The 12817-nt window shown below is 38.9% G+C and overlaps 2 protein-coding genes across 3 annotated transcripts in view; one reads left to right on the top strand and one right to left on the bottom strand.

Moving 5' to 3' along the window:
* Positions 1 to 12609, top strand: part of si:dkey-247m21.3 (5-hydroxytryptamine receptor 4) — a 63798-nt gene extending 51189 nt beyond the window's left edge. For both annotated transcript variants that reach the window (XM_039779892.1, XM_039779891.1), the window contains one exon: positions 10092 to 12609. In XM_039779892.1, coding sequence (XP_039635826.1) covers positions 10092 to 10161 — 70 coding nt within the window. In that variant the 3' untranslated portion in view covers positions 10162 to 12609. The remainder of the gene's footprint in view (positions 1 to 10091) is intronic.
* LOC120545508 (beta-amyrin 28-monooxygenase-like) overlaps positions 1 to 12817 on the bottom strand; it is a 120033-nt gene that overhangs the window by 101573 nt on the left and 5643 nt on the right. The window contains exon 2 of the mRNA XM_039779901.1: positions 11126 to 11250. The gene's annotated coding sequence lies outside the window, so the exon portion shown is untranslated. The remainder of the gene's footprint in view (positions 1 to 11125; positions 11251 to 12817) is intronic.

The raw sequence follows: 12817 nt of genomic DNA, 5'->3' as shown, positions 1-12817 counted from the left end.
CTAAATTAAATGAAATATGGGTCGTTTCCATTTGAACACATTGTCATCAATATTAACAAGCTTTAAAATTACCATTTTTTTTTTTTATTTGGATATCCTTTCAAAATTGGAAATCAAATGAACGAAAATGTACACAGGCCCAATTACAGTAACTAAATGAAAACGTCACTGTTGTTGCATGAAATGCCTTTTGTGTTTAGCCTACATCATCAGTTTCTATCATATAATGTGAAACAAGAGACTATATCAGTTTCGCTACCAGGCTGTCTTGGTCCGTTCGAGTGTATGTCGAGTGACAAAATGAAAAAAAGGCTGACTTAAGCCCTATTCGCACGGGATAAGTATTACCTGGTGACCTCCAGTCATTTGTAATAATTGCGGAGGTCGTCTGTGATCTTAATCCCGTGCGAATCGGTCATGTCTGTAATTTGTAAAGTAATAATTCCCCCGCAAATGACCTACCATATTTCGCTGAAAACGGAGGTCCTGTGATAATATTAGTCCCGTGCGAATCGGCATCTCTGCTTTGTCCAGGATTTGGCGGGGCTTTTTTGTTTTTTCAAGGAACCTATTTCCTTCTTTTGCGCCTTTTTATCCATCTTTGGCGAAGAATGGAGGGTGCGTTGGAGTGTTTTGACAGCGTTTTGGGTGCTGGGTCGTGTCGCTATACATCATATACAATTTGCAGAAAGAGAAAGATGAAAACCACCACAAGTGCGAAGACAAAAAGAATGATTAGATGGCGATGGATGACATGTATAGCAGCATGCGGTAAATATATTTTTTATGTTTGTATCATACATCTAGAGATAACGACAAGACATCTCCAAGCAATAGCTTATCAAAAATAATGCACAATCAAGCAAGGGGGCTCACTTCATAATTAGAGGTTAATGTTACAAATAAATCAAGCGTAAAGCTTGAGCTAATAGATTTTAACCTCGTGAAATGTTTAGTTTTATCCATCTAACCGGACCCTGCTTGACACCACCCGGAGAAAAAAGTGAGAGAAAGAAAAAGGAGAGGTCGCAGTTCGGACGATGACTGACTACCCGGTTGAGATTGTGTGTGTGTGTGTGCGAGTGTGTCCTCGAGATCTTACCACACACAAACACACGTAGCAGAGCTACCCACACCCAGGTTTCTACTGTTGCTTAATGTCAGTAAATTCGAGTAAAATCACAGGCTTCGCTTATCCCTTTCGAATGCGCCAGATGACACTCAGACGTGGGGGGGTAATTTATAATTCACACGAGGTCCCTAGATAATACTTATCCCGTGCGAATAGGGCTTTAGATGTGGGCCCGTGGGCTGCAGCGAGATGCTCCTCGAAGGATGAGCTGACAAGATTAGCCGACAAGAGCAGAGCACGGCTAGCTAGCTGGAGGTGGGAGGAAAAAAAGTTAGCCTGGAGCTAGAAACAAATAGCTACCGTCTGTAACATTAACATTTATCTGTAACATTAATCAGATACTATGTGCTGCAAACCAGCAATGTGTTTTACAGAACTACTGTATGCTCTTGTTGTGATCTACCATCAATACCGTAGTACCTGTATTTGAAATAAATACCAGGTACATTTACAGGGTTCACATTGACGCAATGGTGGTGTTTGATTCATTCTGACCCAAATTGCTTGGTCGCCTATCTGGCTGTTGTTGTATATGGTGATATTTTTGCAAATGTTTCTTAAAAAATTTATGATCTCTGTCCACTGGAACGCTATGGCTTTTCATTTAACAGTTTATTTAAAACTATTATACTTATCAAACAGATGGAATTAGAAATAAAGGCCTGCCTCTAACAAAAGCCTGCTTCAAATTAAAGCCTGGTACCTTCTGCAGTTCAGGTAAATAAAGGCCCCGGTTTTTATTTGAGGAATTACGGTATGTAAGTTCAGCAAAGTGAACTGTGACTTAACTAAATGTGAATTAATTTGGGGTAAAAAGAAGTATAAGCAACATATTTGCTCTATTAAACGTACAAACATTTAAATTTTCTGCCACTAGGGGTCTCTCAATCAAAACAATGGATGTAAACAGACTTTTGATGACCTCGTAGCGTGGGATTATGGGAGTTGTAGTTTTCATTCTTAAACACAATTGCCTATTAAAATATATCTGTTCACATTTGGGTTTATCCGTTACAGTTTTAATCACGTTACATTTAGTTATGTTTATTCATGTCATTCTGATAAAAAAGCTGCAGTTTCCCCGACATAATTACGTTGTTCTTGATTCGATTTGTATTGGTACTTGACCAGTTAGGGAGCAAGCAAGCTAACATTAGCCAGCAGCTAAAACCACAATATCACAATATATTTCAGGTCAGTGTAACTTTTTGGATGTTTTCAGCACTGGGGTGGGAGTTAAATCTAACGTTAGTCAACCGTGCTGAGAGACTTACTTCGCGGCTGGGGCTGGCCGCCGAGTAGCTTTGTGGCTGGCCGAGCCTCGCCCCGGAGATACTCGGCAGCCGAGCATCAACTACACCCGTGGGATAACTTTTACTTCCAGTGGCTGGCGGGTGTTGCTGCCGGAATTCTCTTCACCTTTTTCTTAACTTAATTAGTCGTTTTGGTGCCTAAACTTAACCTTTGTTGCTGCAGGACAGTCACTATTTGTCAATAAAACTTAACTGTAAAGAAAACCACTAAATGCAAAAGGAGGGAGAATTTCAGCGGCCTGCTGGCTGGGTTCAGATTGCTATAAGTTACCAATATCGGCTGGCTGCTGGCTAACTGTGGATGGGTCGTGTCCACCAGGGTGGGATAGCTGACTAAATTAGCCTTAGATTAGTCGTCTATCTATACAGCTAACGTTAGCTAGTGAACATAATCAAGGGTTAGCCCAGTGCTGTTTAACGTTACCTTGGTCAAAACAATTATACTTAAAATAACTTCATGAGCATAAATGATGTTGTAACCTTATAACGTTCCCCACCAAGCATTAGCATGAGCTACTTAGCACATAACGTTAAGCGATCGATATTGCATTGTATCATCAAATTAAGTCTCTGCTGTATTACTGTGTTGTAAGTGGCATGTAATCAATGACAAAATGATGCTGTGTGGCAGAAAGCAAGCTGTATTACGGTTACTGATTATTATTTTCTCTGTGACATTATATGATTTACAGTTACTCTCGAACGTATCATCTGGGTTCCCGTGTTTTGAGGGAAGCTAGAGTAACTAGAGGGATCAAACGTTTTATGATGCCACTGACACGCGACTAAATGAAACGTGCCGTGTCATTAAAATAAAATAAACAGATTTCACTGGGTTTGAACATTGTTGGAAACATTTGGAATAGTGTAAGTAGACAACTCAACAAAATGTTGTGTTTAGACTTTTTAATGCAGAAATGTTACATACTGTACCTTTAAGCAGAGATGGTAAAAGTACTCACTTCCCATACTCAAGTAGAAGTACAGATACTTGTGTTAAAAAATACTCTGGTAAAAGTAGAAGTACTGATTTAACTTATTTACTCATAGTAAAAGTAACAAAGTACAGGCTTGGAAATTTACTTCAAGTATAAAAGTAAAAGTAGCCTTGCGAATGACAACCATTTTTTATGCAAAGCTACCTGGACCACACAAATGTTACTAGAGTGCAAGCTGAGAAACTTCAGTGGACATGGTAAAAAGGCTCTTTATATGCCATTCCCTACATTTTAAATGGATGTCTGCTAATAGGCCTAAAACATTGCATATATGATTATTTTGACAAAGACTGGGACTCCAGGCTAATAAGATTCTGACTGAGTAGCAAGATATGCCTTTAAGCAATATATTAGTACATGTGAATTTAAATGTGAGTCAATCTGCAGGATGAAACTAAATCCCAAATGCCCCACAGATGTTAAGGAAAGCATTAATTTAATTATGCTAAATGTAAGCATTAATTTGTTTAGGACTGAATTAATGTGGTTTTGATCTTCATCCCTACAAAGTAGGGTAATGTAGTTTTCTCATAATGCCGTGCAGGGTCAAATCTCTGGGATCAGCAGGGTTTTGTTTAGCCTCATAAAATGAAAAAACACTACATAGCTTTGCAGGAGGTTATATTCGAGGATTTCTGCATGACAATCTAATTAAAATAAATGCAATAAAGCCCATATCTCCCTCAAGGCAGTAAGGAGAGCTGTGCCTGGCAGAAGTTTGTTGTTGACTAGAGTTTACTCTTTGCAGTGGTGTCAGGATCTCGATCTTGGCTGATAATTGACAGATTCAGACTTTTTCTTCAGTATCAGTCATCTAGGTGATTGTTGTCTGCACAGTGAACAGGAACTGCTAGTAGCCAAAGCAGCATCACTTTCCATTATGCAGATGTGCCAAAATGTAAACAAACACCACAGAGGTGTACTTAGTAAGTAAGTTCAATATTCAGACATTCAGCCACGTTTATTCTCAGTAACCTTTCATCCGTTTTCACCAGATTAGTTGTGAAGTGTGGAATAAAGCGGACTGATGTTGCAGGGGTGATGTTGACACAAGACAGGCAACTGACTAGCTGAAGTTAGGAACCTTCTCAAAAGTGCATGCTGATGGGCCGAAGAAGCTTATATTTTCATAGTGTTTTGTTGGCAGCTAAATATGAGGAGAATAATTGACAACTGAATGCAGAACAGAACAATTTCTAACAACGCCCAGTATAATCTGAATATTATCAGATATTTTTGGGATGTAAACCGATACAGAGAGTAGCTTTGTGTTACACCCCTAATTTATACTTAGGGACTGTTCGTTATTTATTTAAGGGGCCACCGGAGGAGTTTTGGGACCTTTAGTCAAAATAGACATTACCCTCCCCTCACCAGTATTAATTTTTCTATGACCCTCCAAAACGATTTGGAAAAAAGGAATGACCCTCCCCCAACAATGTATTGATACCTTCTGTACTGGTTTGCACTTGGCAAAGATATACAGATTCCCATTGTTTTTTTTACAGCAATGACATATGTGGCTAAACCTCTGCTTTCTGATCTGACGCATCACACTCCTCTGTTATGGTGTGGTGGCCATTTCAGTAGATTTACTCAAATTACTAAAATAGTTGTGGAAACACAATAAGCATGGAAACTAAATGCACACTTCCTGCATTACTGCATTACTTCAAATCTAAGTTACTCCTCTAGTAAACTAGTATTCACATGAAATAAAACAATAAAACATTGAGACCATTCAGCAAAGCACTCTGGGTAACATTCAACACACAAACTGGTTGCTATGGACTCGTCACTAGGCTTCCTCCACTTCGCCGTTTAAACAAAGTGGAAAGTAAGTCCAAATCTACACAAAACCCACAATCAATTAGTATGCTGACATCAAATGTGGCATATGGGAAACCTTTATTGCAACTTTGGCATGGCAAGATGTCCAGACTAGCAACAGTCATTTTCGTTTTTTGCGTACTGCTGCTCCCATCGTCAGCCAGGAAATATTTTTTTTACTAAAGCAGTATATGAAATCAGATGTATTACCTAACACCATTTAGTTGTTTTGTGTTATTTAAGATATTTATAAAATATCTGGTCATGCCAGACGTAATTATTCCACTCATTTTTTAAACAATGCAATTACCCATTTCAGCCACCAGGGGGACAGTGCTCCCCCTGCCCCTCAGCAAACTCATGGGTCAGACCCATCTGGTAGCGGGGGCCAAGACTGAGAGCTAAATGAAAAAAATATGCACCAAACAAGCCACTTTGAAATTTTGCTGTTTCTATGAATATAAAACTTGGGTGACCTAAACATTTTTGGATGACCCTCCCCTCAACAAAGAATAAAAAGACATGACACTCCCCTATTTTACTCTGGTGGTCCATTCCATAAATACCGAACTGTCCCTTATTTTAGGATTTCTCATATCCCATTTCAGTAACTGCTTATACAAGGCATTATTTTTTAGGGTGCGTGCATAACGGCTTGATTATACTCCGGAACCGACTCGCACACGGACAGCTGCAGACATTATGGACATATTATAGTGTAGCTCTGTTTATTGATTCCGCTTGGTTAGGGTTAGTTGTCCATGTTCCAAACATGCACAGTAGATCGCTATGCTACCACTTGTAGCGGAGTGGCTGCGGGGACATGTCCGAACAAGTCAGTGCGGTCCCAATAAAATTGGCAGTGCGCTGATGAACACATTTACGTTACGTATACCCCAGCGGACCGTTCGTGGAAAGTAACATTTCATCTTAACATCCGTCCACAGATTTAAAAAAAAACAAAAAAACAAAACAGACTTTAGGTTAACTCTGGCCCATGAACAGTTATGTTTGTTGATTTGCTCTGGTCTTGTTGTATGTTCTTGTTCATTTACCCAATAAACAAATAATCAATCAATTGCTGTGACACCAGGACATTGACATGTAACTTGATCGTGCAAACACGTCAAAAAAAAGGGAAAATAAAGTTTAAACTCCAAACTGTGTCCTAAATAGCTGTGAATGAGCTTTGGCAAAAACAATTTAGGTATAAAATACCTGAAAAATCTGGGCTGGTTTGATGCACTGTGTGCAGTTTACTGATGTAAACGGGCAGGCTTTGTGGGTAATTAAGTTCTAATTGACAAAATGTTGGGTACTGCAGTTTTAATAAGATGAACAAACAAATGAAAGGTTGACAGAAAAATCTACAATCTACTGCAATTCAACAACACCTTATGTATCTGTATTCCTCTGCAAAAGGACTTCAATGATGCAATTTTTCAACCCTCCTAAAACATTGGCTAGTACTGTATGTTTTATAGAAAATGTAGTGCTGCCCAGGGTTACTACAACACAAGAATAAAACATTTTTATAGAACGCATCTGTCATATTTAGCTTCAGCGTCTTCACTCCCGACAACTCAAACCACTCCGTAAAGGTCAAGGAAAGACTGTGGTCTTGGTCGAGAATTTAAGGTCAACTTAAGTTAACTCCAACTTGCATCTTTAATCATGGTGATTATTCACTACAGATTTTTTTTCTGACCTTAAGCGAGAGTTTTGGTATCCTAATCCAAACCATGCCTGGGATGCAGGACTCTAACACCGGTCTCTGATGACATATTCTTGTGCTTTTTACACACAATCATCCACCCTAAGCAACACTTCCTGCATTGGAACAAAATGTTTCCTCCCAAACATATTTTCCAATCCAAATTAGTGGTGTATAAATGTAATTTGTAGGAAGCAGGGTTACATTTTCATGGGGAGGATTTGGACCTCAGACTCTCATTCCATGTTTGTTGGTAACCTGGATGTTTCCCTGAATTTCTGATACTGATCCATGGACGTCAAAGACACCACACTGCTGGAAAGTTACCTCCACATTACTCTCCATTCTCTTAGTGGAAAGCTCAACTTAAAAACTTATTTTATTTATTTATTTATTTTTTTTAAACGTCCACACACATTCCCCCAAAATAGCATTTGGCACAAAATTGCCATTTATGGCTATGAATTCAATGTATTCATTTTGACAAATTTTAAAGTTACTGTAGAATTTTTACACGATTATAGCATGGCATTCATTTTTGTTTGTAGAAAAGCCAAGAACTTCAGCCACTGGTCGGAAGAAAAAGAATTATAGCTGGTGTCAAGTTGCTCTTTACAGTAGATGTGTAGGGACTACAGAGTGTATTTACAGTGACATGATAAGGCATCACAGAGCGTGTGTGCTAAACTAACTGGCAAAATACTTTTGTAGCTTGCTTTTTTGTAATCTGTACAATCTGCTGACAAATATCTTTAGTAAAAGACCAGTATTAGCCTGATATATTTAAGACCTATTCGCATGGGACTGGTATTACCAGGGGACCTAATGTGATTAAGAAATTTCCACGAAATTCCCCATGTCCGCAGGAAATACTAGTCCCGTGCGAATAGGGCTTAACTTCAGTTTTTACAGGAAAAAAATATATGTGATTATTGTATTTTTGTCACAATATCTAGTACCTGTGCATTTGGAGTAACCCTAAATATATCAAGGCTGTAAAACCACCAGAACATCATGCACAAACATTCATCAGATTATAAACAAATACATTTTTCTGCTGTTTTCTTGAGCTCAGTCAACAGATTAATGACAACCGCAGACACTAAATATTTTCCTTTTTGCTAAGTACTAAGAATTACTACTTTAAATAAACTGCCGCCACAAAAACAAATGCTAAAATGTCCTCTTTGCCTTTTTAAACTATCACTGCTTGTATGCTTTTTCCTTGTCTCCCTTCTTCCTCCCTCTTCGCAGAGGACTCGCTCCCTACTTTGAGAAGAATGTCGACAGTAGTTCCCAGTCGTTATTTACTCATTTCCCATGCCTCCTCTTCAATTCTCACTAACTCTGCCACAGAAACTCTTCTCTGCTTATTTCTGCCAGTAGAGCTATGAAATGCGTTAAAGGTCAAATGTCTTGAGTTTAACTTTTGCTCCACTTTTTCTTACAATACCAATTAGTTGTTTTTTTTAAACCTACTTTATTATCTTTTGTTTTAATTGTATTTATTTTATTCTTATTGTGCCAGTCCATGTGATGGCAGATTTTTTTAGTAGTATTATGAGGCTTAAAAGTGTCCCAACCTCTACTATATAAAGAGGTAATTACAGAGTGAAAATACATGGAATGGCTGCTACTAAAAAAAAAGTTCAATTCCATGAAAATTAAAAAAAAGGGTCCCATTTTGTGTTAAACTGTATAGTGAGGCAAAAACATATCCGATAATCTCACTTAAATGTCGTTTGGACCAAAGTGGCCCGGCTATTTGAACTGGATCCATATCTAAATACTTTACTACTTACTATTAGGTGTTTAGCGAAATCCAAAGATATGTATTAGTAGATTTCCCATTTTTTGGAGGGATTGGTTGGAAAAGGGAATTGTCACACTGGGGGATCTGTAGCTTGGTGGCATATTGAAACCCTTTGAGGATGTGGTACAGCAATTTGGAATCCCTAGGTCTCAGTTTTTTAGATATTTACAACTTCGCCATCTGTTAGTGGGGATTTTTAGATCCAGTTGTTCAGCCTTGAAGGCACAAGAAAGTTTAGATAAAGTGTTGTTGATATAAGGAAAAGGTCATGAGGCTGCTGGGTATTATTCTATGCTTATGCAGAACCTGGGGGATGGAGCCGGGACAGCCCTCAAAAAGACATGGGAAATGGATAAGAGTATTACACTGGATGATGAGGAGTGGGACAGAATCTGTAGGAATATTAACACAATGTCATATATATACGAGTTATATTCAGTTCAAGATTATGTATCGCTTGTATTGTTTAGAATTGGTCTTAAATACACACCAAATTGTTGGAAATGTAAGACAAGAGGACGGCCAGTTACTTCATGTCCTATGGTCCTGTGAAAAGGTCCAGGAATTTTGGATACATGATAACCTATGTCGGACTGCAGAGGCCCCGGTTCCATTCAGCCCAAGATTATTTGTTCTGGGAGATGGGTCAATCCTAAACGGGATGGATAAGCACATGAGAAGCTGGGTCCAGACTAGTTTAATGAAAGCCATGAAAGGGGGGATTGGTCCAGGTTGCAAATTGTATGTTGTTAAAAAAAATATAAATTGTTAAATCACAGAAAAAATATTGGAAAAAAATTAGATACCATGTCTTTTTTAAATATGAAGCAGGTTGAGGTGCTATATAAATACTGTGAAACTATCAAAAGGCTAAATCCACAGAGAAATGCACACAGCCCGTAATCAGAAATGGTGCCTTTCAACGAGCCGCCAGGACTTACGTGGGGTTGTGATCTTTCAACTATACCATATATTGGCGCTACAGTGCAGTTACGGTCATTTATAACTCGGAAACGCTGACCAATCAGAGCAGACTGAACTTTTTCGGGAATGGGTTTAAAAGAGACAGACGCTGAAATGGAGCGTTTCAGGCAGAGGGTGAATACAGGTATATCAGACAGACCGTATGAGAAAAAAAAAAAAAGTGTTTTTTTAACAATAAAGCATGTTAACATGTTCTAGTAGAAACCCAAAATACAAGTATGAACCTAAAAATGAGCATAACATGGGACATTTAAGGATCATAACTATTAGGATTAGGCTCCATTAAAGTTTGTGGTCTCTTTTTCAGATTGTCCCTTCTGCCAAACCGGAGCTACAGCGACAACGGGCAGACGATACTGGCCAACGAGCAGTACTAGGACTCTCTTGGACAACTATGAGGATGTCCTTGACAGAGCTGTGACATCCTCAGCTGATGGGAGGGACCTTCGACTTAGTTTGGAGACGAAGACTTCATGGCCTCTTTGATTTCAACAGCCTAATGTTAACTGACCTGTTCATGAGAAGGTTGTCTCACCTGGATATTCACTCTTTGATCTAGCATCAACGTGTGACTTCTTTTTTTTATTTTAATTTTTTTTACACGTTTGTTGGTGCTGTTCAGGGTTAGAGGCATCAGACAAGTGCAGACAGTGAGATCTGACTCTTGGGGAACGAATGAGGCTCTCTTCACTGGATACCAGTTGCTGTCCGCATCCACTTTAAGACACAAGTACTTATACGCATACAGGGCCACGAACAGATCAGACCCAGCTTACATCCAGGACAGGTTCTCGCTCTAAAACGTGAAGAACTGTTCTTCTCAGTCGAACAACTGGATCACAGGAGGTGAAGATCGAGTCAGCGGTCCAGTGCCACAGATCTCCGAAAACTCCAGCAGACTACAAGCCAAACTCTGGCTAACGTGAGGGCTGGAGTAAGAGGCCTCTTATGCTTTCAACCTCTATGATGACATTCCATCATAGTTATAGCAGAGCTAACTGCCAGCTGGTCACACAGGTGACTGCAGGTCTCGTTAAATTAAAGTTCAGTTTATTGTACAGAAGTTTGTATTCTTGTCTTTTACCAGCATCGACAGCACTCTGAAACTGTTGAATGTAATGTCGAAAGTGGACGTTTTTATTCTTACCCTATATTTTATATTCCATTTTGAAATAGCTGCAAAAAAAACACGAAAAGGCAGAGGGTGTAAAAAATAAATAAATGACTTCAACGCAAGGCAATTTTGTGATGAAATACAGCATCATAAAAATGGTTTGTTGACCATTGTGATGAAACACTTGCCTAAACCTTTCATGGCACATCAAATATTGTTGCACTTACCTCTGTGGGTTGAAAGTTTTGAATGTGTCCACACCTAACAGTGATGTTGTGTTGGTTTGGTAGTGAAGCTCTACATCATTGCAGCAAGGTGGAAAGCTTAATGGCCAGTGTTGAAATCCCTCTTCCTGCAAGGGGCAACATTGAGACATATTATTGTAAATAAATAACACATGGTTTTAAAGCACTGACAGTGCATATGCATCCAATCAGTCATACTGCCACAAATGTATCACAACAAGTAAAAGCTTGAGGAATCTAAAAAAAAAAAGAAGTTTGGTCTGATTAAACATTTGTGAAATGAGCACAATTTCTTTAAATTTACATATCAGCTCATTAGAATATAGCGCCACCCATGTGAGTAACTCCACCACGACTTGAGAACTACCTTTGCAAAGATGTGCCGTTTGTCTCTCGCAAGCCAATCAGAGCAGACTGGGCTTTTTGGGAGGGGGGTTAACAGAGACAGGCGATAAAACGGAGCATTTTAGACAGAGGGTGATTACAGTTATATTAAGACAGACAGTTTGAGAAAAAGCATGTAAACATGTTCTAGGACTAGTAGAAATCCCAAATACAAGAATGAACCTAAAAAAAGAATAATATGGGACCTTTAAATGCAGAAAATGGTAAATAATATGAATATGTTCCTCATTAGACTTGATAAGCATATTCAGGCCAAGGTGAATATTAAGGTCTGATTTCACTCAAATGACGCATTAGAGACTTCGTCCACATGTTGAGTTGGCTGATGGTTGGACTGTGTTTTAAAGTGCCATTAAGTCATTTTTTTTACCACTAGAGATCAATATTCACTCTTGCTAAGCTTTGATTTGGTCTCTATTTTCATTACCAGCCATTTGTTTTGGCTCCGTTTTGGCTCTCTCTCTGCCCTTTTGTGTTGGGCATTAAGCATATTCTCAGCACGTATGAGCTAGTTTGCTTGCATCAGCCTCCTACAGTAGGCTACATAGGAGGCCTGTGAGAGCCAGGGCTCTGAAAAAACAAAATAATTGAAAAGTGGCCAAAAGCAATTAAATACAGCTAAAATCAGTATGGAGCTTCAGAGTCGGCTGTTTTTCTTAGTGGGGGTGGCAGTACTAGTGACCTGTTCACATTACTCAGAGCCATTTCAGTTAAAAAGGTAAATTAAAAAATGCCTCTCTTACACAGGAGTTAACTCTTCTCCGATGTTTGATGCTCAGTTTACATATCTGAACTGCATCTGTCTCTCTCTGTCTGTTTATCACAACACGTTCAGGAGATTGACACACAGAGGTGTGATACCATCTCAGCCGCCCACATTCGGTCATCATTATTTTTCATTTAAATTTCTTTATGCATATCCGCCTCAGAAAAGTCTAGCTTCAAAGATGACGAGCTGAATGAATGTCTTGTTACAATGTGACAACTTTTAATAGTTCACTGTGCCCTGTATTTCATCTTTATTGTGCGCAATGGAGATGACGAATAAACAGAGAATTTGACAGTGAGTTGGTGTAAATTGATTAATATCCGCTCTTTAAAATGTGGCAAGTCTTTTGAACCATGCAAATTTATCCAAATCCTGACATGACTTCAGAGTCGGTAGAGTAGTGTAGTTATGGCTCTTTTAACATGCATTATTTATTACAAAACATTCTGCATTGTACCTGTATAGTGGAGCTCTACAACAGTCTTGATTCTTGACTCTTG

Source organism: Perca fluviatilis, chromosome 17, assembly GCF_010015445.1.
Source record: "Perca fluviatilis chromosome 17, GENO_Pfluv_1.0, whole genome shotgun sequence".
In the NCBI taxonomy this organism is placed as follows: Eukaryota; Metazoa; Chordata; class Actinopteri; order Perciformes; family Percidae; genus Perca; species Perca fluviatilis.
Note: the sequence above shows the minus strand (reverse complement) of the source record. Positions and strands in the feature narration are given on the sequence as shown.